Source organism: Hipposideros armiger, unplaced genomic scaffold, assembly GCF_001890085.2.
Source record: "Hipposideros armiger isolate ML-2016 unplaced genomic scaffold, ASM189008v1 scaffold_504, whole genome shotgun sequence".
NCBI classification, from domain to species: Eukaryota; Metazoa; Chordata; class Mammalia; order Chiroptera; family Hipposideridae; genus Hipposideros; species Hipposideros armiger.
Genome location: NW_017731854.1, coordinates 131,544 through 159,202, shown reverse-complemented (window position 1 = coordinate 159,202; position 27,659 = coordinate 131,544). Strand labels below are relative to the sequence as shown.

Here is a 27,659-nt window from a genome sequence, read left to right as displayed (position 1 = left end):
CAGGCAGGCAATAATTATTTTAAAAATTTGACATAATTTTACATAATTATGTAATTATAAAATTTAATCCCTACCAAACAACATAAGCGGGTGGAAGCTATCAACTAGGGGCTCTGATGCAATGAGGATTATTCCTGGAATAACAAAGACCTTTCCTTATTCCAGAAGATAGTGTTTGAATGTAAAATTCTAAGTTACCAGTGGATAAGTGGGATTTGAAGCTATTTACCCTGTGACTCCCAAATAGAGCTAATGAGACCTAATGATATTGAGACAGTGAATTCCCTCCCTCTTGAGACCAACCTATTGTGGATCAGTATGAGTGTACTGTACCACATACCAAGGAGTTAGGGAAAATGCTAGACTTGGATTTTACCCAGCAGCCCTTGCCAGCTTGATTTTCGCTGAATGTTAAAGATTCCATAAGGTTCCTTATAAATCCCAGGGTACTCTGTGCAATTTGAAATCATCTTATTATTCATCCTTCCAAAAGGATGACTTTCTGCAGGGCAAGGGTTTTGCTAGGATTCTTTCTTCCATTGACTTTTTGTTCAGGCACAGTTTTTTCGCTACTTCTCAGACTACTGAATTACCTGGATTCTCAATTTTCTTAACACATTATTGACCCCTGTGGTAAGATGAACAATACCCCCCAAGATGTCCATGCCTCAACCCCTGAGACATGTGAATATTGCCTAATATGGTAAAACAATAAAAATAAAAAGTGTCTTTGCAGATATGGTTAATTTAAGAATCTAACATGAGGTCATCCTGGATCTAAAGTGGGTCATATGTTTAATGATTGGTGTGCTTATAGGAGAAAGGCGAATGATGCAAGAGATACAGAGACACATGGGGGAGGCTGCCATGTGAATATCCATGTGCATCTAGATTGACAGCAAGTCCTCCTGAGACACAACTGAGGACCAACTGAACAGCTTCTGCACAGCAAGCAAGAGAGAGAGAGACTCCATAGGGAAGGTTGGGGAACCACGGAAGCTCTCTGGGAGCTGAGGGCATTCTCCAGGAGCAGAAGAACTGGCAAGCGCCATTGTTTTTGTTTCAGCTGCATGTGGATAGTGTACCCGATTCTATATAAGTGTCTGGTTGACTTGTAGGGCTGCTCTAGCATGTCCCCAGGTAGCTCTAGAAGGAACAGCAGCCCCCTACTGTGCATGCACGGGGGCCCCTCCAGATTGAGATTGTTCCAGAGGACACAGAAAAAAGTTGCTGTGTGCACATGCAGGGCTCCCCCACCCAGAGACAGTGCAGAACTAGTAGGGTGCTGTTGCAAGAGCACATAGGACTGCCCCGCTTAGAAAAAGTGCTGAACTAACAAAGTGCTGTGGTGTGAGTGCTCAGGGCTACCCAGTCCCATGAAAATGGGGAACTAGGAGTGCACTGTGAGGTGCACAATCAGGATAGCCTGCCCAGACCCGGCTGGGGCAACAAACAAAGCAACAGGGCACACAGCCCAGGGCATGGAAGTGTGCGCACATCAGACTGCCTCGCCTCTACTCCACTGTGGCCATATATAGCTAGAACAACTGGGAGCTACAGCACACACGTGCACACCAGACTGCCCCACCTGGAGCCCTCTCCTTCCAGCCAGGTGGCACACCAGGCACTGCACACGCTCACCCCAACTATTGGGTTGTTGGAAAAGTCATGACATATTTTTCCAATGCTTTTTGTTGCAAAATGCATGACTTTTCTGACAACCCAATACAACTGGCCTCCCCAAACCCTCTGGCACTCAGTCTAGACAGAGGCCATTTTTTTCAAGATTGGGAGAGATAGCTATTTCATCTAACTTACAGAAACAAACACAGAAAGTCAAACAAAGTGGGAATACAGAAACATATGCCCCAAATGAAAGATTGAGAAAAAATCTGGAGAAGAACTCTAATGAATTGAAGGTAAGTAATTTGTATGATAAAGAATTTTTTTAAATGGTTATAAAGATGCTTAACAAACAAGTATAGAATAGAGGAACCCAAAAAGAACTTCAAGAAAAGGTTGGAAAATATAATGCAGAACAAATCAGAGATAAAGAATATGGTAACAGAAATTTAAAAAACCAATAAGATAAATAAATATCAGATTAGTTAATACAGAAGAACATATTAGTGACCTGAAAGATAGAATAGTGGAAATCACCCAAGCAAAACAGCAAAATGGGGATGGAAAAAAAAAAGATACTGTAAGGTACCTCTGAGACAACATGAAGCACTCTAACATTTGCATTATAGGTATTACAGAAGGAGAAGAGAGGAAAAGAGCGGGGAGGGGCAAAGTATATTTAAAGAAATAATGGCTGAAAAATGTCCTCATATAGGGAAAGAAACAAACATCCGCATCCAAGAAGCACAGAGAGTTCCAAACAAGATGAAACTAAAGAGGCCCACACTAAGCCACATCATAATTTAAATGTCAAAGGTTAAAGACAAAGACAGAATCTTAAAAGCAGCAAGAAAAAAGCAGTTAGTTACCTACAAGGGAGCCCCCATAAGACCATCAGCTGATTTCAACAGAACCTTTGCAGGCCAGAAAGGATTGGCACAAAATATTCAAAGTGATGGAAAGCAAGGACCTACAGCCAAGATTACCCTACCTAGCAAGGCTATCATTTAGAATTGAAGGATAAACAGCTTCCCAGACAAGAAAAAGCTAAAGGAGTGTATCACCACCAAACCAATATTACAAGGAATGTTAACAGGACTTCTTTAAGAAGAAGGGGAAAGGAGGAGGAGGAGGAGAAGGAAGAGGAGAAGAAGAAATTAAAAACATGACTAATGAAATGGCAATAACTACCCATTTATCAACAATTACTTTAAATGTAAATGAATTAAATGCTCCAATCAAAAGACATAAGGTGCATGAATGGATAAGATAACAAGACCCTTACACATGTTGCCTATAAGAGACTCACTTCAGATTGAAAGATACACACAGACTGAAAATAAAGAGATGGAAAAATATATTTTGTGAACATGAAGAAAAAGAAAAGAAAAGTTAGGGTAAGAAGGGAAGGGTGGTAGATGAGGGTAAAGGGGATCAAATATATGGTGATGGAAAGAGAACTGACTTTGGGTGGTGAACACACAATGTGATATATATTGGGTTCTCAGAAAATTCATGACACATTTTTGCAATGAAAAACAGAAAAAATACGTCATAACTTTTCCGACAACCCAATAGATGCTGTACTACAGAATTGTACACCTGAAAGTGATGTAACTTTGCTAACAATTGTAACCCCAATAAACTTTAATAATTATTTAAAAAGTTGGGGTAGCAATAATTATACCAGACAAAATAGACTTTAAATCAAACCTATAACAAAAGACAAAAAAGGATCCAGCAATTTCACTTCTGGGTATTTACATGAAAAAAGCCAAAACACTAATTTGAAAAGATAAATGCATCCAAATGTTCACTGCAGCATATTTTACAATAGCCAAGATATGGAGGCAACCTGGATACCCTTCAATAGATGAATGGATAAAGGAGAAGTGGTACATTTATACAATGAAATATTACTCAGCCATAAAAAAGAATGAAATCTTACCATTTGCAGCAACATGGATGGACCTAGAGATTATTATGACAAGTGAAATAAGTCAGACAGAGAAAGACATATGATCTCACTTATATGGGGAATCTAAAAATCAAAATAAACAAACAAAACAGAAGCAGCCTCATAGATACAGAGAACATTTTGGGGTTGCCATATTGGAGGGGAGGTATTGGGAGGATGAGTAAGGGGGAAGGGATTAAGAGGTACAAATTTGTAGTTACAAAATAGCTATAAGGATGTGAAGTGTATCACAGGGAATATATTCAATGATATTGTAATAAGTATGTATGGTGGCAGGTGGGCACTAGACTAATTGGGGGATCATTTCATAAGTTATATAAATGTCTAATCACTATGTTGTACACCTGAAACTAATATAAAATTGTATGTCAACTATAATTGAAAAATGAATAATTATTTTAAAAATACCTATCCATCTCAAACTATTCGAAAAAAATTAAAGAGGAAAGAACACTGCCAAACTCATTCAATGAAGCCAGCATTACCCTAGTACCCAACTAAAGACATGTAAAAAAAAAAAAGAAAAAAAAGAAGAAAGAAAGAAAGAGAAAGAAAGAAAATTATAGGCCAATAACCCTGATGAACATAGATGCAAAAATTCTGCAAAAAATGTTAGTAAACCAAATCAACAATATCTTTTAAAAACTATATAACATACAATGTGATATATAGGTGAGGTATTACAGAATTGTACACTTGAAACCTATGTACTTTTACTGACCATTTTCACCCCAATAAATTGTAATAAAAAAAACCTATATAACATGATTAAGTCTGATTTACAACAGGGATGTAGGAGGGTTCAATTTTCACAAAACAATGTGATATACCACGTCACCAAAACCAAGGATAAAAAGCATGTGATCGGGCAGGCCAAGTAGCACGTTGGTTCAGAGTTGGCTTGGGACACCAGCTCTGAGCAGCAGGGCCCGGGTTCAGATCCCACATTAGGACCAGTGATGCTGTGCCCTCTACAGCTAAGATGGTGAACAACAGATTGACCTGGAGCTGGGCTGCTGTGAGTCGCCAGCTACAGTGACAGCGTAGGCTATAGTGGAGCTGCAGTGGGCTGCTGTAAAAAAAAAACCTACTGAGAGCGCTGGCAGCCAGAGTGAGCTGCCAAGAGCCGCCATGAGCAGCCATCCAGGGCCCAGCGACTGATCTGCCTCACTTGGGAAGAGCACAATGATAATCCCAACATGGGCCAGTGAAGCGACGTCCTCCACAACTAGACTGAAGAATGAAAGGACAGCAACTTCTCTGTTCCCCTTCCCCAATTCCTCAACACTATTCCCCTCCCCCAATTCCTCAATAAAATCTTTTTTTTAAAAAGCATATGATCATTTCACTAGATGTAGAAAAAGAATTTGATAAAATTCAACGTGCATTTATGTTGAAAATTCTCCACAAAGTTAGTATAGAAGGAACTTACTCAAAGATGACAAAGGCTATGTATGCAAAGCCTACAGCTCACATCAGAATTGATGAAAAGCTGAAAGGTTTTTCTCTAGGATCAGGAACAAGACAAAGATGTCCACTCTCACCATTATTATTGAACACAGTATTGAAAATTGTAGCCACAGCAATCAGACAACAAAAAGGAATAAAAGACATCCAAATGGAAAAGGAAGAAGTATTAGTTTGGTGAAAGGTAACTGAGGTTTCGGACTGTGAATTTTGAATCATTATAACTAAGCTCAAACACATCTTTATTAATCAAAATAGGAACCATTGCAATCAACACATTTTTGCCAATGCAAAATAAGTTTGTTTATTCCTGTAGCGTAAAAATCCATGCTTCAGGATTTGACGAACTCTTGGAAAACACTTTCTGCATCCTGCTGGTTGTGGAAGTGTTTTCCCTGCAAAAATTGTCGAGATGCTTGAAGAAGTGGTAGTCGGTTGGCAAGAGGTCAGGTGAATATATATGGTGGATGAGGCGAAAGTTCGTAGCCCAATTTGTTAAACTGTTGAAGCATTGGTTGTGTGATGTGAGGTAAGGCATTGTTGTGGAGAATTGGGCCCTTTCTGTTGACCAATGCCGGCTGCAGGCATTGCAATTTTGGTGCATCTCATCGATTTGCTGAGCATACTTCTCAGATGTAATGGTTTTGGTGGGATTCAGAAAGCTATAGTGGATCAGACTGGCAGCAGACCACCAAACAGTGACCACGACCTTTTTTTGGTGCGAGTTTGGCTTTGCAGAGTGCTTTGGAGCTTCTTCTCGGTCTGACCACTGAACTGGTCATTGCCAGTTGTCATATAAAATCCAGTTTTTGTCGCATGTCACAATCCGATCAAGAAATGGTTTGTTGCTGCTCTGTAGAAAAAGAGAAGAGGACACTTCAAAACGATGATTTTTTAAATTTTCAGTCAACTCATGAGGCACCCACTTATCGAGCTTTTTCAACTTTCCAATTTGCTTCAAGTGCCCAATGACCATAGAATGGTCGAAGTTGAGTTCTTCAGCAACTTCTTGTGTAGTTGTTGTAAGAGGATCAGCTTTGATGATTGCTCTCCAGTGGTCATTGTCAACTTCTGATGCCTGGCCACTACGCTCCTCATCTTCAAGGCACTCATCTCCTTTGCAAAACTTCTTGAACCACCACTGCACTGCATGTTCGTTAGCAGTTCCTGGCCAAATGTGTTGTTGATGTTGTGAGTTGTGTCTGCTGCTTTACGACCCATTTTGAACTCGAATAAGAAAATCGCTCAAATTTGCTCTTTGTCTAACATCATTTCCATAGTCTAAAACACATATAAAATAAACAGCAAGTAATAAGTCACTAGCAAAAAAAAATAAATCAAGAAATGTGCATTAAAATGATGTATAACTTAACCACATTTATTTAAGAATATATTCCAATATCAAAGGCAATTTTCGACAATGCAAAAACAGCAATTGCTTTTGCACCAACCTGTCACTATTTATAGATGACATGATACTATATATAGAAAATCCTAAAGACTCCACAAAAAATTTAGAGTTAACAAATGAATTTAGCAAAGTAGCAGGATACAAAATTAATATACAGAAATCTGTCACATTTCTATACACTAATAATGAATGATCAGGAGAAATTAAAACATCAATCCCATTTACAATTGCATCAAATAGAATAAAATACCTAGAAATAAATTTAACCAAGGAGGAAGATCTGTACTATGAAAACTATAAGACATTGAAGAGGACACAAATGGAAATATATACTGTGCTCATGGACTGGAAGGATTAATCTCATTAAAATGTTCATACTACCCAAAGCAATCTACAAATTCAATACAATCCCTATCAAAATACCAATGGCATTCTTGTCAAAATTAGAACAAACAATCCTAAAATCTATGGGGAATCAGAAAAGACCATGAATAGCTAAAGTAACCTTGAGGAAGAAAAACAAAATTCGAGGTGTCACGCTCCCTGATTGCAAACTATATTACAAAGCTATAATAATCAAAATAGTACAGCATTGGCACAAAAACAGACACATAGATGCATGGAACAGAATAGAGCCCAGAAATAAACCCTCACTTATATGGCCAATTAATCTACAAAAAAGGAGGAAAGAATATACAATGGAGAAATATGGCAGTCTCTTCAACAAATAATGTTGAAAAAATAGACAGATGCATGCATGCAAAAAAAAAAAATGAAACTGGACCACCCACTCTCTTATACCATATCCAAAAGTAAACTCAAAATGAATTAACTATTTAATGTAAGACAAAAAAAACGATAAAATTAGAAGAAATCACAGGCAGTAAACATTTGACATCTCTCTTAGCAATATCTCTTTGGATATATCTCCTTACATAAGGGGAACAAAAGAAAAAATAAACAAATGAGACTATATCACACTAAAAAGGTTTTGCTCGGTGAAGGTAACCATCTGTAAAACAAAAAGGCAACCTACTGAATGAGAGGAGATATTTACAAATGATATATCTGATAAGGGATTGATATAAAAAAATATTTAAAGAACTCATACAAGTCAATGACAAAAAATAAACAATCCAATAAAAAAATGGGCAGAGGACATGAATAGGCATTTCTCCAAAGAGGACATACAGATGGCCAACAGACATGTGAAAAAATGCTCAATGTCACTAATCATCAGGGAAATGAGAATCAAAGCTATCATGAGATGTCACCTCACACCTGTCAGAATGGCTATTAATGAAAATTCAACACACAAGTGTTGGTGAGGCTGTGGAGAAAAGGGAACCCTTGTGCAATGTTTGTGGGAATGTAAATTGTGCAGCCACTATGGAAAATATTATGGAGGCTCCTCAAAAATCTAAAAATAGGGCCGGCTGAGTGGCGCATTGGTTAAGAACTCGCTTGGGACGCCAGAGGGCCCCGGTTTGGATCCCACATATGAGGGCCAGTGACACTGCCCTCTACAGCTAAGATGCTGAACAACAGCTCAACCTGGAGCTGGGCTGCCATGAGTTGCCGGCAACCGTGTAGGCTGCAGCCCCTGTGGCAGTGGGTTGCCATGGGCTACTGTGTGTAGCCACCAGCTAGCGTTAGCGGCCAGCAGCCGCAGTGAGCGGCCGTCCAGAAGCCGGCGACTGATCTGCCTCACCCGGGAAGAGCGCAATGATGGTGCCAACTTGGGCCAGTGAAGCAACGTCCTCCACAACTAGACTGAAGACCAAAACGACAGCAACTTGTCTGTTCCCCTTCCCCCAATTCCCCAGCACTGTTCCCATCCCCCCAAATCCCCAATAAAAATCTTTTTTAAAAAATCTAAAAGTAGAACCACCATATGACCCAGCATTTCTACTTCTGAGCATTTATCCAAAGAAAATGCAAACACTAATTTGTAAGCATATCTGCACTCCTATGTTCACGGCAGCATTATTTACAATAGCCAAGATGTGGAAGTAGTTTAGGTGTCTATCGATAGGGGAATGGAGAGAGTAGCTGTGGGGTGTGTGTGTATGTGCATGCAAGCGCACACAATGGAATATTATTCAGCAATAAAAAAGCATGAAATTCTGCCATGTGCAACAACATGGATGGACCCAGAGTGTATTATGTAAGTGAAATAAGTCAGTTAGAAACAGACAAAAATCACATGATTTCACTTATATATGGAAGTTTAAAAAAATCAAAACAAATGAACAAACCAAACCAGACTCACAGAAACAAAAAATAAACTGATGGTTGCCAGAGGGTAGTGGGGGATAGGATTGGTCAAAAAGGTGAAGGGGAATATAGTCAATAGCAGTGTGATGAGTTTGCACGGTGACAGATGGGTACTAGCCTTAGAGTGTTGATCACATTGTAATGTATATACATGTCGAATCACTATGCTATACACCTGAAACTAATATAAAATCATATGCCAACTATACTTCAATTAAAACAAAAACATATAAAGACAGTGCAAAAAGAGATAACTACAGACCAATATCCCTGATGAACACACACACAAGAATCCTCAACAAAATACCAGCAGATTAAATCTGCAAAAATGTAAAAAGAATTACGCAACACAAACTTGAACACAACCCTGCTTGAACAGGATTTATCGTCAAGAAGAAATGTCCCAGAAACAGACTCGGTAAGGAAACCCTATGACCCTCTGGAAAGAGGCCTGTTGGTCAGCTCTGTCTTTCTTCCCTCTCCTGGCATGTTAGTTTCAGTGGTTCTCAACAAGAAAATGTACTGCTCAGAAAAGGGCTTTGGGCACTGTGTATGTGTGTGTGTGTGTGGGGGGGCATCTTTTTTCTTTTCTTACATTTTGTGTTTTGTCCACATCAGAATGACATCTATATTTGTGCTTACGGGGACCAAGGTGTCAACCTCTGTGGTGTGTGTTACACTTTCACACAATGAAAAATGACCCCACCCTCGTGCCAGGGGTGGTCTCCTTAAAGAACTCTGCTCTAGACGTTCTCGGGGTGACATTATTTACCGTTTTTACCTCTCAAACCTCTGTTTTCAGCCCAGGCCTCTTTCCTGAGACTTATATATCCATATAACTGCCAGGTGTGTCCACTCTCTTCTCCGAGTAGTCTCAGGAAACAGCACCTCCATATGCTAGCCGCACGGCGCTGGTCAATCCCGGCCACCCCGAGACTAGGTCTGGTTGTCCCCGGCACTCAGTCTTCTGTCTCATCTCCTTATTATCTATATCTCCTCTGCCACCCCTGCTCCACATTGGTTCCCTTGATTCTATTCTCTGCCTCAATGTCGTGGCTCCGACGCGGTTCGCATCACAACATGATTATTTAGCTACTCATTTGTTTCTTTGCTGTGGCCCTTCACCTCCACCATTTCCCCTCACGACACTCTCATTCTATCCAGGCACGATGCCCAAAATGTAGTGCATAATAAATAGTTGCACCCTCCTTTCCAAGTGGAGTCCTGTGGAAGGTCTCCGAGTTGCTCTCTCTGCCTCTCTTTATCCACCTGCCCCCAACTTCCACCCAGCCTTCTCTCTGATTCCAGCTGAACTTTCGAAAGACACTGACCCTGTCAGCCCCTGAGTGTCAGTCCCTGTGGGCCCCTGTGGGTCCCTGTGGGTCTGGGTGGAATGAGAAGCTCTCGCATTTCAGTGAGTGTCCTTGGGCCTCAGTTGGACAGGAAGGCAGCGTCCCCTTAGGGACACTGGACCGGCTGAGGGGCCAAGCTCAGGTCCCCTCCCTGCACCTCCCATTGTGAAAAGCAGCATGTCCTGGTCTCACTTCTTATTTTCTAAGGAAAAGTGGCCAGGCTGCAAATAGTCCCGATGGGTTGTTTCCCCCCTGAGAAGGAGAGACTTTTCTGAAATGAAACAGGCACATAATAGACATTGCTCAATATTTGCTGAACACGTTCAAGTGAGTTATCTTCCTCAGTCCTTTGGCCTGCATGTGGGGCCTGTGTGGGGCCCGTGTAGGGCTCAAGGTTGAGGCTGCTGCCTATGTGGCCAGGAAGGAGCCAGAAAGATTCACATTTCACGCGGGGCCTCGGGGCCTCTGCGCTGCGAGCATGCGTGCTGTCCAGTGGAGGCTCCAGGGTGACCCCCCCTCCCTCTGTTCGCTATGGAAACCAGCGGCAGGACAGGCCTCTCCTCCTGTTCCCGCGTCTGCCAAGAACAGCCTATCCCACAGCTGTGTAATCTGTTCCACATTATAGAGTTTGAAGTAAGCCACCAGCGAAACTGTCCGCACCAGGAGATTTTAAGTTATAACTTCTCCATAGACTTGCTGCGTCCATGGAACTTGATCCACAGAATCTTGATCTTAAAGGTAGCCCTTCATGAGCTTGTTTGGGGAGCTATTTTGTCAACTTTGGGCTTTTGTTTCTAAGATACTGGCCGGGAGAGGACTCATTGCCCACATCAAGTGGGGCCGACTCTGGGAAACCCAGCAAGCCTAATTAACCCTCGGCACTCTCGGGGCAACGCTGGATCGTATCCCCAGCCCTCGACCCTTGAGTTAAAAGACTTGTAGAAGCCTCATGAGTACTGGCTTCCTCTTCTTACTTGTGTTGTCACCTGTCCCTTCCCTTATGGTTGCAAAAGTCTGCATCTCTGGCTTATGGGTAGGCACCTGCTTAGGTAGCCATCAAGCCACTGACCCCTCCCATGACACATGTGCCGGTGCATTTTCTCTACTTAAAGGTGGTCCCAAGCTTTACATGTTTCCACCTCCCTCTCTGTGAACTTCCTTCTTGGTGGGAAATGGAGCCTCTTCAGCAGACCTTGTCCTGGTGATCTGAAGAGGCGTCTAGTTGGGCTGCAAGCATGAGCATGACTAGGGGTCTACCCTGTACTTGGCTCCAAACTTGGGCTTCAGTTCCAATGCTTTAAACCCTCCGAACACGAACCACACACCATGGTACCGTATTAGCCGACCCTCCTGCCGGAAGTGAGGTGTGGTAGGTGTGGGGCTCTACTGTTGTCTCTGGGCAGCTTCAGTAGAGCGAGGTGCAGTCCAGCTCCAGCACTAACTGAAACCCAAGCGGCTGTCTGGCCTGAGCTCTGACAGCTCCCTGAAGCAGGAGCTCTCCAAAGTTTGTAATTGTGCTTTTGTAAATGTTTTCATAATTGCTTTTATACGTTTTATGTACCCGGGGTGCCAAAAAATGTATACACATGACTTTTATTCATCTGTCGTTATTGGTATATATTGAGTATTACAATTTTAATAGAGTTTTATCCTTTCTTAAAATGTGTACATTTTTTGGCGCCCTCTGTATACGTGTATTCATACTTTCAAAATTGTTGTGCCCAAGTTTGCAATTTCATTTCACGAACCCATTAAATCCAGGAGGGTAAAAGATGACACAATTTTAAAAACCTTACAATGGCAAAAATTATGGCCGATGGCCAAAGCTGAGCTGAGGTTTTAATAATAGGCTCCAACACTTTCATTATGAAAGATACCTTAAATGGACTAAATAGTTAACCCAAATATTTTGAAAATAATAAATATCCAAGTGGAAGAAAAAAAAGAGAAGAGAGGGGCCGGCCGAGTGGCGCGATGGTTAAGAACTCGCTTGGGATGCCAGAGGGCCCCGGTTCGGATCCCACATATGAGGGCCAGTGACACTGCCCTCTACAGCTAAGATGCTGAACAACAGCTCAACCTGGAGCTGGGCTGCCGTGAGTTGCTGGAGACAGCATAGGCTGCAGTCCCTGTGGCAGTGGGTTGCCATGGGCTACCGTGTGTAGCCAGCAGCCAGCGTGAGCGGCCAGCAGCCGCAGTGAGCGGCCGTCCAGAAGCCGGCGACTGATCTGCCTCGCCAGGGAAGAGTGCAATGATGGTGCCAACTTGGGCCAGTGAAGCAGCGTCCTCCACAACTAGATCGAAGAACAAAACGACAGCAACTTGTCTGTTCCCCTTCCCCCAATTCCCCAGCACTGTTCCCATCCCCCCAATTCCCCAATAAAAATCTTAAAAAAAAAAAAAAAAAAGAGAAGAGAAAGGTAATGGGTATAAAATGCAAGAAATGAAGATTATTTTTAAAGAAAAATGGGGGCAATAATTTGACCCAAGAGCCACTCTTAAGTAAAAAAAAAAAAAAAGCTAATATGACAACACGTCTCTATAAGATATACTCTGAAAAATAGAAATCCATAAATTAAAGAAGAATAAAATGATAAATGGGGAAAATCTAACTAAGACACACCTGAAAAGCCTGTAGGAATACCCTTGTGAAGTCTTATTGGAGTGATTGGCGTGGGAATGATCCTGCTAAAGGTGATACAAGCAGGAAAATCCAGAGATAGAAAAGCAACACGGGACATCCTCGGAGGGCAATCTACATGAGAAAAAATTAAGTGAGAAATGAGACAGGGGACAACCAAATACAGAGAGGACTAGAACTGTCAAGACAGTATTGTATATAACCTTTGGGTTTCAAATGACAATTACCAGACCCAAGACGGCATATTTATGAAGCCATTGGTTTGAGGGAACCCAGGAAGGGCTGCAGGGCCTCAGTCACCCAGACCAGAGGCTTCGCTGGGAGTGTCAGCTTTGTTTTGCCGGTTGCAGGCGTGCTTTCTGAAATTGGAAAACACCACCACCAATATGTCACATCTCTTATTGTTCGTCATTTGAGAGAGATGATCAGATATAATCTATAGGACTCATGTTAACAACAACAAAAAAGTCTTGGGTGTGGTTGCTGGCATAGGACCAGCCAGTTGCTTCGAGAAGGTGGGGTGGGGTCCTGTAAGAAGGTGAAGTTTCTACATGGACACGGAGTGGGAAAAAAGACATCATACAAGTCTGTGCTAATAAATACGGCAATCTTTGAGTGATGGGATCTTAATGGAAAAATTAAAATAAAATCAAAATGACCCAAGGGATGTGGAAGCCAAAATCAATAACCATTAGAAGACTAACAATGTCGTTTGTGTATTATCTCCAGGAAAGTTCCGTTTGCACGTGGATTGACTACGTTCTGCGTTTCTCATTTTATCACCCCTCTGATTTAGTAAGAACTCAAGCTTTTACTGGCATTTTTCCGGATTCCAATCTCAGACATCCTTTTCACAGTTTACGCATTTTCTTGGGAAATCCTGATGGCTCGCTCGATGTAGATTCTCACACTCAATGTCAGGAAACCCACATTTACACCGCAGCCTACACCTTTCTCTGGGACGCTCGTATCTAATCTGATCCTGGATATACCTAGTTAAACGTTTCCTGAGAAACTCAACCTCAGCATCTCAGAAGTTAAGTTCTCATCTTTCCCCTTCAATTTGCTCCTTCTCCAGGGCTCATCCTCTCCCTCTCCGCGTCCCCAGACGTGCTTAGCCCACACAGGCCACCTGGGGGTCACTGTTGCCATTATTCTAGCGGACCGCTGCCCGCTTCGGGGGCTCAGCGCCCACCCGCCCCGTCGGGCTCCCCGCCCAGCCCCCGGCAGCCCGGACAGCGGCCGGCGGACGCGCAGGCGCAGTGGCCCGTCCCGCCGCCGCCCCGCCCCTCCTGGCCTCTGCGGAAGGCGCCGCGCTCAGCAACGCGCACTTCCTCTCCAGGAGTCCGCGGAGGGAGCGCAGGCTCGAAGAGCTCCTGGACGCAGAGGCCCTGCCCTGGTCACACAGAGCCGACATGTCCGAACAAAGTAAGGATGTGTGCGACCCCGGCTTTGCAGCCGAGGCCGCCAGCTCCGAGGTGCACGGCGGCATTGCGGTTCCCGGAGGGCCCTCGTCGCCCGCGTCTCAGGCCGCGACCCTCGCAGGGCCAGACAGCCCTCCCGTAGGCCCGAGCGACGCCCCTCCAGCCTCGCCGCCGCCCCAGGCCCCGAGCGAAGACGCAGACCCGAAGGCCCTGCAGCAGGCCGCGGAGGAAGGCCGCGCCCACCAGGCCCCGAGCGCGGCCCAGCCGGGCCCCGCGCCGCCCGCCCCGGCCCAGCTGGTGCAGAAGGCGCACGAGCTCATGTGGTACGTGCTGGTCAAGGACCAGAAGAGAATGATCATCTGGTTCCCAGACATGGTGAAAGATGTCATCGGAAGCTACAAGAAGTGGTGCCGAAGCATCCTGAGGCGCACCAGCCTCATCCTCGCCCGAGTGTTCGGGCTGCACCTGAGGCTGACCAGCCTGCACACGATGGAGTTTTCGCTGGTCAAAGCTCTGGAGCCGGAGGAGCTGGACAGGGTGGCGCTGAGCAACCGCATGCCCATGACAGGCCTCCTGCTGATGATCCTGAGCCTCATCTACGTGAAGGGTCGCGGCGCCAGGGAGAGTGCGGTGTGGAACGTGCTGCGCATCCTTGGGCTGCGGCCCTGGAAGAAGCATTCCACCTTTGGAGACGTGAGAAAGCTCATCACCGAGGAGTTCGTGCAGCAGAACTACCTGAAGTACCAGCGCGTACCCCACGTTGAGCCACCTGAATACGAGTTCTTCTGGGGCTCCCGTGCCAGCCGTGAAATCACCAAGATGCAAATCATGGAGTTCCTGGCCAGGGTCTTTAAGAAAGACCCCCAGGCCTGGCCCTCCCGGTACAGAGAGGCTCTGGAGGAGGCCAGGGCTCTGCGGGAGGCCGACCCCACTGCCCATTGCCCCCGCAGCAGTGCCTCCGAGGACTAGCAAGGTCTGGAGGCAGATTCCTGGTTTCTGACCCTCACCAGGGTGGTGGAGGGGCGGGGGGTGGGTGGGCATTAGAGTATTCAGGATTTCCAGTGCAGTATTTCACGTGTAACTTTTAAGTTTTCAGTACAGTGCTTTTATACCTTTTAATGCAATGTTGTATTCATTTCAGTACTATTAGGTAGTGGGTAAGACTTCTGCATGTTTGTTTATAAGTAAGCTCGGTCGGTGCTTTCGCTTTTGTGCTACCTTTCTTGAATTTTTGTACCAGAGATGTGCTAAACTTATGAAATACATTGAGAAATTTTCCATCTTATTCTTTTATATGGAACGGATGGTGTATGTGTATTGGGTACACTGCCCCTGGGGAATCTGGAAGAACTCACCAGTAAAGCTGGCCTAACCAAGAGAAAAGTCAAGGTCCCCTCAGTTTGTGACCTCGCTGGGCACAGGAAACATCCGTGTGGAGTGCAGTGATGTGGACTGAAATGGTCTCAATGTGGGCACTTGGCACAGTTTACTAAACACAAGTACAACCCCACCATGAGTAAACTTTCAACATTAAAGATTCTTGTGATACAATCATTTTTGGAAAAGTGTACTTTATCTTTTTAACAAAGTAATGTGGGTTGGGAATAAGACATTTTTCAAACTCCACAAATATAACTTTTTCATCTAATAGGGTGGGAAAAATCACGACTCTTTACTTGTAAAAGTGTGCACTTTACAGTTTTATTGTTTAAATGTAACTCAGGTTCATTTCAAAACTTCGACAAATACAGAAAAGTAGAAAAACAAGAAAGCAAAAATACTCGTTGTCACACCACATAGAAACAACAGCTGGTAATTTCCTCTCTTGCATTTTGTACGTTTTATTAAAATTAATAGCTCTGTTTTGTGGGCACTTAAAGAAGGAAGCATTGTACTACACCCTTTCCGTGCATTTTCTCCTTTTATTGAATCCTCACAACTGCCTTAGGAGACAGGCTCTCATTACATCTGCCCCAAAGAGGAAGTTCAGGAACAAAGTCGGTAATTAACTTACCCTGGATCAGAAAGCTTAGTGAGAAGAGAAGCTGGGATTTGAACCCAGACAGAGCGTATCTGGAGCCACTCCTCCCCCACCTGCTTGCAACCACCCTCCTACCGCCTGCCTTAGTTTATTTCTTTTTTAAAATTTCTTGTTAGAGTCTCTTAGCTCCCTACCCGCAATGCACAAACACGCTCACAAGGCTAAGGATTCTATTTTTCTAGTGAATCCACATTAATCTTAGAGGAAGCAATCATATTCTGATTGTACAAATTAAGAAACTTGATTTCAGAGAGATTAATGGACCTAATCAAGTCATAATCTTGCTTAGCGGTGAAGCTGAGATTTGAAACATGGTCCTCCCCTGAAGGACTGAGATGGAACCTTCTCTGACTGGTGGTGCCAGGGGAACACACACGGGACCCCTGGGTGAGGGAGGTGGGGTGGGGGTGGCAAGGTTGCCTCCTGAGGCATCTGTGACCCAGCAGTTCTTGAATTGCAATGGGCCGCTTGTGACTCCCTCAGCGGGTGGAAGGGGGTGAGGAAGGGGGCGAGGGGCAATGACCAGAGATCTCATTATGGAGGTTTCAGCCTTACATGGGGGAGAGAGGGAGCTGGGTCTTTAGTAAAACCTGAAACCCTTCCGACTTCAGAAGGTTGGAAAAGGCCATTTGGTCAAAGCCTAATTTGGGGAATACGGAGAATGAGGGGAACACGTCACATCACCCCCCAAGAGAAGTACAATATAAAGAAGTTCTATTTGGGTGAGGGAGTTGTAATCTGGACTGGGAGCTAGGATTCCCAGCAGTTACTGGCCATACTTAACAGGTGGGTGCGGTTGCTAAAAATGCTGACAGAATCCCTTCCCAGGCAGTGGACTTCCTGTGAGGTCTCCCATGGGGGAGGGGGACACTTCTGCAATAACTCAGATGGGGGTGACCTGGCTTTGATGCCACCTCTTACCTAGAGCCAAGGTGACTGTTTAGAAATTTTAGAATTGTTTCAAAAAGTTACTTTCCCCTCACGCCCTGCTTAAAAAAAAAAATTTGGCAGAATCAAAACAAATTTGCTCCTTTAAATTTAAAACTACAGGGCTATCCAGGAGATTCCATTTCTGGAGCAGGGCCACAGCTGTCACTCCTGCCACAGCGGGTGTGGGTCATTCTCTCTAGTGCCCTAAAACTTCCCTCATGGACGGGGTGGCTCCTTGCAGCAGCCGTAACTCCTGTGCACTTCTTTCTGTCAAACCCAGAAGTCACTGGGAAGGGAGCCCCCCCACCCACCCATTTAACTCCCTGTGTTAATGTTCCCGTTCCTCTGCTGAGAGACAGGGAGAACAACTCCAAAGCTACCCCAAGCTCACGGACACAGCACATCAGCCCTACCGCAGAGAACTGGACCTCCAGAGAAGGTCAGGGTCATGACAAATGAGCAGCTGACCCCAGGAAGTCGTGTGGGCAGGGCTGCTCAGCTCCTCTGCTGCCTTAGAGCAGCCTGACCTCCAGGAAGAGACTTCCCAGATGTGGAATAGTTAATTCATGACGCCTGGCAGGACAGTCGATATCTTAGATTTTCACTATAGGCTCAATGGAAAGGTTGGACGGTTTGTCAGATATTTTCCAAAAGGTTCACCTACGAGGTGCTGGGAGAGGTCAGCCAGGAGTGGTCTTCACATTGTCCATGTTCCAGTCCTGATAACACTGTGGTGAAGCCCAGACCGCTGTGGCTGGGGAACGGGACCGAAATCCCCATAACACGTGACCTTTCACCCCTCTGTCCTGCCACCTGGAACCTCACTTCTTTACAAACACCCATGCACATATATCACTGTAACTGCCTTTGTTTTATTAAAGTCACAGAGGGCAAAAGGGATCTTTGTAAACCTAATATAAAATAAAAATGCCACCTGCTAAAAGCTATTCTGAGAGGACTATCGATGACTTTTGTAGTATCATTATTAAATAGGAAAGACATGCTTTAAATGCACTTCTTAAAGTTGAGTATGTCCCCTGCTTAAAAAGCTTTCTACGGCCCCTCCTCCTTGACCTTTATGTGACCAATTCATGAGCACCACTTCCAGCGGGAGCACTTTCCTGGCCTCATAACACAGCTGTGTCCTCCTTGTGTCAGCTCCAGGGGCATCCCTAACCGTTCGCCCCACAGACCCATGCTGTTTGTAAATAGGTTTCGTGTGCCTCTTTCTTCCTGAATTATTAGATGCTTATAGGTAAAAATCGTAGGTGTCATTTTCATAATTGCCTTGATGTTTAACTTACCTTCTGGCACATGTATCTGCTTGATAAGTATTTGTTATATGACCTAAGGAACTCAAAATATTACAAAAAACTGACTGAACCAAACAGCAAAAACAAAGCCAAAAATAGCAAATAACGATCAACCACTCTAAAGCAGAGGAAATACAGGCAAGTTGAAATTAGTGAAAGAAAAGGTAATACGGAAAAATAGTGTAAACAAGAATTTTTTTGAAGTCAGTTCTTTGAATACACCAAGAAAATGGGCCAATAGATAGCAGGTATTTATGCATTGATTTTATTTTCATTGACATATAATGTTGTATGAGTTTCATGTGTACAACATAATGATGTGTATATATTATGAAATGATCACCACAGTAAGTGTAACTAACATTTATCGCCAAGCAGTTACAAATTTTTTCTTGTGCTGAGAACATTTAAGGTCTACTCTCATAACAACTTTCAAATATATAATATTGTTAACTATAGTTATCATGCTGTACATGACATCTCCAGAACTTATGTATTTTGTAACTGGAAGTTTGTACCCTTTGACCACAGTCACTCATTTCCCCTGCCCCTCAACCCCTGCCTCTAGAATCCAGCAATCTGTTCTCTGCATCGATGAGTTCGTTTTTTAAAATCCCACTTATAAGTGAGGTCATACAGTATCTGTTGTTCTCTGACTTATGTCACTTAGTATGACACCCTCAACTTTCATCCGTGCTATAGCAAATGGCAGGCTTTCCTTCTTTTTTATGGCTGAATAATATTCCACCATATATACATATATAAGCAGTACCACGGTTTCTTTATCCATTCATCTGTTGATTGACATTTAAGTTATTTCCATGTCTTGGCTATTGTAAATAATGCTGCAATGAACATGGGTGTGCAGATAGCTTTTTGAGACAGTGATTTTGTTTCTTTTGGATAAATGCCCAGAAGTGGAATTGCTGGATAATATGGTAGTTTTATTTTTAACTTTTTTGAGGAATTTCCATAATGTTTTCCATAGCAGCTGCACCAATTTACATTCCCACAAACAGTGTGCAAAAGTTCTCCTTTCTCCACATCCTCAGCAATGCTTATTATTTCTTGGATTTTTAAATAATGGTCATTCTAACAGGGTGTGAGATGGTTTTCTTAAAGGGAAAAATAGCGAAAATAAATATCTTCATATCAAGTAAATGAGCCAAAGACACAAACAGGTCAGAGCCTTAAGGTAACACAAAGAGCAAGTGAAAGAATGAAAAAAAATTAACCCAATTGTACTTATTATTAAATGAAGATACTTTTTATATGCTCATTGATCAGATATAATAAAAGCTAATATCCTGTGCTCGCAAGAGTGAATAGAAACCAGTGCTCTTATACCCTGCGGTGGTTGTATGAATAACTACATGCTTTCTTATTTTATGCCTTAATTTGGAATGTATGTTTAATGCCTAATATGTCCCAGATGCAGTGCTGGGACTCAGGGATGCAGTAGTGAAGAGATGAGATGCTGTCCTGTGCTCACAGAGCACTCAGTGCATTGAAAGAAGCAGACAAATAATAAGAATTACACTTCAGTGCAGTGAATGCCTCACTAGAAGCACAGAGGCTAACGAGGCCCAAACAGGTGCACCCAACCCAGACTTTCCCAGGGAAGTGACATGTAAATTTACATCTAATGGATGAGAAGGCACTGGCAGCATGAAAGTGGTGGGAGGGCACACATGAGAGGAGGGATCTTTGTGCCTGGGGGACTCCTGTGTGAACATATACACAGGCATGGGAGACACAAAAAGTGTCTGGGAATCTGAAAAAGAGGTGGGAAATATATGTTAGAACAGGCTAGGCTCTAGAACATTGGAAAAGAGAAGAGAAATATCATGCTGAAGATAGTCAGTGTCCTCAGAGATGAGAGTGATTGTTTTAAATTAAAGTTTATTGGGGTGACAAAGGTTAGTAAAGTTACATAGGTTTCAGGTGTACAATTCTGTAACACATCATCTATATATCACATTCGTGTGTTCACCACCCAGAGTCAGTTCTCTTTCCATCATGAGATGAGGGTGATTTTAATCACAGGAAGACCCGACACATTTAGAAGGAACTATGCTGCAAGACTGCCTTCCTCTGAGTTAGCACATTCTTTCTTTTCTTTTCTGATTGCTAATCAGGGGTCTAAAACACCTCTTCTTGTCTCTTAATTTGCCACATTATTCTTTGTTTCACCTACTAACTCGTTTGGAGCCCCTTAATTATATTATGTGTTTTCCTGTGTCTAAAGAGTTTCATATGTCCCCTTATTAGCAATCTATTTGATATATTTAAAAAATTTACAAGTTTTGTAATTTGATGTATAAATGTATTTGCCTACATATTTATTTAGTATAGACTAATTTAACTTAGACTATATGGCCATATTGTGCTGGGTACTGAGTATACACATTAGTAAATTAGACAGAAATGACTCCTGGCCTCACAGTTTACTGATAAATTCATAGAATAACAAAATGGAAACAAATGGTCCTTTAAATGCAAGTTACACGTTTAAATAGGATAATGAAAGAAATGACTTGGTTAGAGAGATAAAGAATGGTGGAAAAGATTAGCTAAGATAACATGCTTAGAAAAGAGTTCTCTGAAAATGTGAAATTTAAGCTGATACTTAAAGGATTAGGAGAGATCTGGCAAAGAACAGAGTAACATAATTCCAGGCAGAAAAAAAAACAGCATATATGAAGGGCAGAGTTAATTAAGAGGATTTGCGGTTGACTTTACTAGCATTATAGATGAGCTGACCAACACGCAACATCCAACACTCTTTTCTGGTCTGTTTCCGTAACTGAAGAAGCACAAGTGAAATATTGGATTTATCAGCCTTTCGGCCATGTTCCAGCCAAGAGAAGTAAAGAAAAACTCTCTTTACACTTTCCCTTGTTGCATCCTTTTACATAGAACATAAAGTATTTACAAAAACATAGAAGGAATGTCAAGAGCTATTGCAATTCCTGTGGTGACACGTATGGAAAGAGTCAAAAGAATTACAGAAGATAATGAGTCTGACATCTTCCAACAACTGAACAAATATAAACAGCCACCTACTTTTCTCTGCATTTTTCCCACAGATTTACCAAGATATAATTGACATAGACTGTGTAAGTTTAAGGTGTACAATATGTTGATTTGATGCACATATATTTTGCAAAATGATTCCCACCATAACATTAGCTAAAACCTCTCTTATGTCACATAATTATATATATTTTTGTGTGGTGAGAACATTTAAGATCTACTCTCTTAGCAACTTTTAAGTATATAATATACAGCATTATAACCACCATGTTGTATATTAGGTTTCCAGAACTTACTCATCTTGTAATTGGAAGTTTGCAGACTTTGACCAACATCTCCCCATCATCCAAGCTCCTGGTAACCACCACTCTACTCTCTGTTTCTTTGAGTTCAGCTTTGTTAAGATTCCACATATAAGTCATATTATATAGTATGTCTTTGTCGGACATGTTTTACTTAGCATAATGTTCTCAAGGTTCATCCATACTGTTGCAAATGGCAGGAATTCCTTCTTTCTTGATATATATATCTTCTTCATCCATTCATCTGTTTATAGACACTTGGGTTGCTTCCATGTCTCTGCTACTGTGAATGATGCTGTAAGAACATGGGGGTGCAGATACCTCTTTGAATTCCTATTTTCATTTCCTTTGGATAAATACCCATAAGTGGGACTGCTGGACCATATGGAAGTTCTTTTTTAATTTTTTGAGACCACTGTATTTCTTGGAGTGTAGAATAAACTTCTATTTTTAAAGCTACTGTCTTGCAGCTCTGTGGGTTATTTTGTTGTTGTTGTTTTGCTTTGTTTCATATAGCTCAAAGTGTCCCTAACTGGTATAAATCTCCAAGCTTTTCCCTCCTCATTGTGTTTCTGGTACTCATTTGGGGTAATACTGATCATTGGTGGGGGATTATTAGGTTATGAGAAGCAGTGTAACCCTATCTCCTTGCTAAGATCTTATGCTTAGATCAGGCATGCGAACTTAATTCAGGCCTAGAAAGTCAGAACATGGAGGTCAGAACTTCACTGAGATTTGACAATTGCCACAGGAATAAGACTATAATTTTTGGTCTTGAAGCTTGCAACCTTTGTTTTTTTCCAGTGATCACACACACACACACACACACACACACACACTCTCTCTCTCTCTCTCTCTCTCTCTCTCTCTCTCTCTCTCTCTCTCTACATATACAGAGGGTGCCAAAAATATGTATATGCATTTTAAGAGAGTAAAAAACTGCATTAAACTTGTAATACTCAATATATACTGATAACAAAAGATGAATACAAGTCTGTATGTGTGTGTGTGTGTGTGTGTGTGTGTGTATTTCAGTTAGTGCTAAGTTATTTGATTAAGAAATCATGCTAGACTTGGTAGTTCCAGGAAAGATGGTACAGTAGTAAACACTGCTCACCTCCTCCCCAACCCATTAATATTACAACTAAATTACAGCACAATCAGCCTGGGAGCCATCTGCAGACTAGCGGAACAGATGCCCTATCACTAAGGACATACAGAAGAAGCCACATCAGCCTGTAGGAAGGATGAAGAGGTAGAAGGAGCTGGTCCTACTCCCGCATGTGGCGGGTGGGAATCAGGAGGGATATCTCAGCTGCAGAGGGCCCACCAGAGGAGCTAGGAGTCCCAGCCCATCGGGGTCCCCAGCCCAGAGCGCCAGTGCCAGAAAGAGGAGCCCCCACAACATCTGGCTGTGAAAATCAATGGGGATTCTGTCCATCCAGGAGAGATAGAAGGCTGTGAAAAACTTAGACATCCTCTGGGCCCACACACAGACTCACTTGCTCAGGCACTCACCATGGGCTTTGGTGGAGAGATGGAGAACTCGGAGGACATCAGAGACATTCAGGCAGAGACTGAGTTGTGTGGCTTCAGGATGAGGATGGAAGGAACAGCCGCCATTGTCCCTGTGGTTAGCCCTTGTCCCCTGAAGCCTTTCGGGCTGACACCACATTTCCTGTGTTGAGCCCACCCCACAGGCCAAATCTGAATCTGCATTGGCCTGGTGAGCTCTGCTGCTCCACACTGGAGACTCTCTGGGACCTGGCCCCACCCAACTTGCACACCGTGGGAAGCACTTTCAAAGGCGGACAGATAGCCCCACCCTGCGCACGACAGGTGGCTCTTTCAGCAGCAAATAGCCAGCCTTGACTCCTGCACCACCTGAGGCACATTCAGTGGTGGGCAGCTAGCCCCAGCCTGCACTGCAGTTTTTCATGAACAGCTTTCAGAGGTCTATGGGCCCAAGCGGGAGTAGGGGCAGGCCTCAGCGTGCTCTGTGCCTTTTACTGAGTGGCCCCAGGATCAGCACTGGTGCCAAATATGAATCTGCATTAACTTGGTGAACACCACTCACCTCAACCTGGTGACTCCCTGGGACCCCACCTCAAACTCACATATTACCTGAGACTCTTTCCGAGGCAAGGGAAACAAAAGAAAAACTAAACAAATAGGACTACATTAAACTAAAAAGTTTTTGCACAGCAAAGGAAACCATCAACAAAATGAAAAGACCACCTACTGAATGGGAGAAGATATTTGCCGATGATTCTCTGATAAGGGGTTAGTATACAAAATTTGTAAAGAACTCCTATAACTCACCACCAAATAAACTAACAACCCAATTTAAAAATGGGCAGAACACCTGAATAGACATTTCTCCAAAGAAGACACACAGATGGCTAATAGACAGGTGAAAAGATGCTCAACATCACTAATCATCAGAGAAATGCAAATTAAAACCACAAGGAGACACCACCTCACACCTGTCAGAATAGCCATCATCAATAAATAAAAAAACAAGAAGTGCTGGCGAGGATGTGGAGAAAAGGGAACCCTGGTACACTGTTGGTGGGACTGCAAATTGGTGCAGCCACTGTGGAAATCAGTATAGATATCCCTCAAAAAATAAAAAATAGAACTACCTTGTGACCCAACAATTCCACTTCTGGGTATTTACCCCCTAAAATCCAAAACACTAATTTGAAAAGATATATGCACCCCTATATTCATTGCAGTGTTATTTACAATAGTCAAGATATGGAAGCAACCTAAGTACCCATCAGTGGATGAATGGATGAGGAGATGATACATATATGCAACGGAATATTACTTGGCCATAAAAAAGAAAGAAATCTTACTGTGACAACATGGATGGATCTAGCGGTTATTATGCTAAGTGAAATAAGTCAGGCAGAGAAAGAAAAATATGATCTCACTTATATGTGGAATCTAAAGAACAAAATAAATGAACAAACAAAACAGAAACAGACTCATAAATACAGAAAACAAACTGATGGTTGTCAGATGGGAGGGGGTTGGGGAGCTGGCTGAAAAAGGTGAAGGGATTAAGAAGTACAAATGGCAGTTACAAACCATCATGGGGATGTAAAGTACAGCATAGGCAATATAGTCAACAACATGATAATAACTATGTATGGTGCCAGGTGGGGACTAGACTATAAGTATTCAGAGGATCATTTAGTAAATTATGTGGATGTGTGACCACTATGCTGTATACCTGAAACTAACATAAAATAATATTGACTATCAACTGTAACTGGAAAAAATAAATAAGTTATTTTAAAATATATATCAAAATATTGGGCTGTCTTTATACCATATTTTCAAAGTGTGGGAGAAAACAAATGTCATTGTACAGTGTGGACATACATTGAGGATGAGAATAAAGAAACGGATAACAATAAAACAGAAATTTATATGATTGTTTCCCCAAACTGCTGACGATCTTTGAAGAGGCCATAAAGAGCCTAGAGAAAGATGAACTGACTGCACCTGAGTTACCTGATGCTATGTTTTGGTTGTAAAACAAACAAACAAACAAACAAAACAAAACAAAACAAAACAAAGAAAAAAGATATAGAAAAAAACAAAGAAACTATTGGGGGGGAACTATTTCAGAACTTAAAAATAAGTAATCAGAAAAGGACAGCCAAGTTAAACAGAACTTTTTCCAACTTATTTTTTAAAAATTTAACTCCTTTAGAATCAAAATTTGATTTCACAAGTGCAAATTTTCTGTGTGCCTTGAAACCAATCACCCTGAATAAGAGGATTAACTCATCATGGCACTTAGGAGTGTTTATAAATCATGGACATTTTAGATGTCTATAGCCTATGTGATCAATTTATAAATGCAAAGGATTTGACAAACAGCTAGCCTACCAAAATAAGTCTGTAGGTTCAAAGTACATTATACTTTGGGATATTTTTTGAAAGCTGGAAACCAATTCCTACAAACCTAAAAATCTGCTGTTGCTCCAAGTAAAATCCTAAGTATTCTATGGTGAAAAGCTTTTCTTGAGAAAACATTTAGCTTGAGGTCATCACATTGGACTCAGTGTCATGTGGATTTGATAAGGGAAGACCTGCAAGTCAAAGTGAATTACATGTTTGACTGTACTTGGTTTTATTACTACATAAAAGTAATGCTGTATAGCATGAAAGCTACAGGCATTGTAGAGAAGTATTATTGGAAAAGGAAATAGAAGGAGAAAAATATCCCATGTATCATGGGACAGAAAAATTATGTCATTGTTATTTAAAGTTAAGTGTATTAATATTCTCTATATTTTTGAATTTATATTCTCCTGAAATTCTTAATTTATTCATCTTAAGAATAACTAAAATATAGCCTACAACATTTAAATATGCAATCAAGAGTTCAATTGCTGTGTCAGAGAAGAGAAACAAAGTCTTGTTATATTAATTATTTATTAATCCAACTATTAATTACTACTAATTGACACTGTTAATTAGTCCTATTTGTTTTGTTTGTAAATATCATTTATGTATCATAAAAGTACACGAGCAGAATAATATGCAATTTCCAGTAAGCCCCTGTTTTTCATATGCTATGTAAAGTAATAATACATTATAATATATATATTATAATGATGACTTATTTTGTATGGTGTAACTAAGCCCGGGGTTGAGTCTCTGAAAGGTTGTTCACATTATATGTAGACAAGCTGATTCTAAAATTCATATTGAGAAACAAAGGAACTAGAATAGCTAAAACAATTTTGTAAAAGGTGAAAAAAGGGGGAGAATTTGCTGTACCTAAGTTTAAGACTTACTATATGACTCAATAGTCAGTGTGGAATTTGGCAGAGGGATAGATGATGCATAGATCACTGGAGCAGAACAGAGAACTCAGAAATAGACTCTCCACCATCCAGCCACCTGAATTCTGATAAGGTGCATAAGCAATTCAATGGAAGAAGGATAATCTTTTCTTTTTTTCCTCTTCAAATAATTTAATTTTTTTCAATTACATTTGACATGCTATATTAGTTTTAGGCATACAACATACTGATTAGACATTTATATAACTTACAAGGTGATCACCCTGATAAATCTAGTACCCATCTGACACTATACATAGTTATTACAATATTATTAACTATATACAGAAAGGTAATCTTTTCAACCAATGATGCTGGAGCAATTAAGCATCCACATGAAAAAAAATCAACAAAACTCCAAGAACCTAAACAAACACCTCACACCTTATACAAAATTTAAAATTATTTATAGATCTAAATGTAAAATATAAATTTCTAAAATTTTTAGAAGAAAATGTAGGGTGTGAATCTTCATGATGTAATATTAAATAAAGACACCAAAGGCATGATAGACAAAAGAAAGAAGTGATAAGTTGAATCTTGCCAAAATTAAAAACTATTGTTCTTTAAGACATTGTTAAGAGAATGGAAAAAAAAAGGCACAGACTGGGGGAAAATGTTTGTGGACCACATATCCACACAGGACTTGTGTCCAGAATATATAAAGAACCCTCTAAACTCATTATGAAAACAACTCATCCAATTAGAAAATGGTCCAATATTGGAACAGACACTTAACCAAACTGGCTAGATGGATGGCAAATTAGCACATTAAGAGATGGTCAACACCATTAGCCATCAGGGAGATGCAAATTAAAGCCACAGTAAGATACATCTATACACATATTAGAATGGCTGAAAGGAAGTACACTGTCAAGATCCAGGAGGGGCTGAGGAGAAAATGGAATGCTCACACATTGCTGGTGAAAATAGAAATTGCTACAGCTTCTCTGAAAATGGTTTAGCAACTTCTTATAAAGTTAAACATACGTTTTC

The 27,659-nt window shown here is 41.8% G+C and overlaps 1 protein-coding gene across 1 annotated transcript; it reads left to right on the top strand.

Annotated features, from left to right (window-relative positions):
- Nucleotides 1-14,037: 14,037 nt before the first annotated feature.
- Nucleotides 14,038-15,727, top strand: NDN (necdin, MAGE family member). The gene has a single exon (XM_019667738.1). The coding sequence runs from the start codon at nucleotides 14,165-14,167 to the stop codon at nucleotides 15,140-15,142; it is 978 nt and encodes a 325-aa protein (XP_019523283.1). The 5' UTR covers nucleotides 14,038-14,164; the 3' UTR covers nucleotides 15,143-15,727.
- Nucleotides 15,728-27,659: the final 11,932 nt, after the last annotated feature.

Excerpts from the sequence above, each read along its gene's own strand:
- NDN (XM_019667738.1), top strand. The coding sequence starts at position 14,165 with ATGTCCGAACAAAGTAAGGATGTGTGCGACCCCGGCTTTGCAGCCGAG.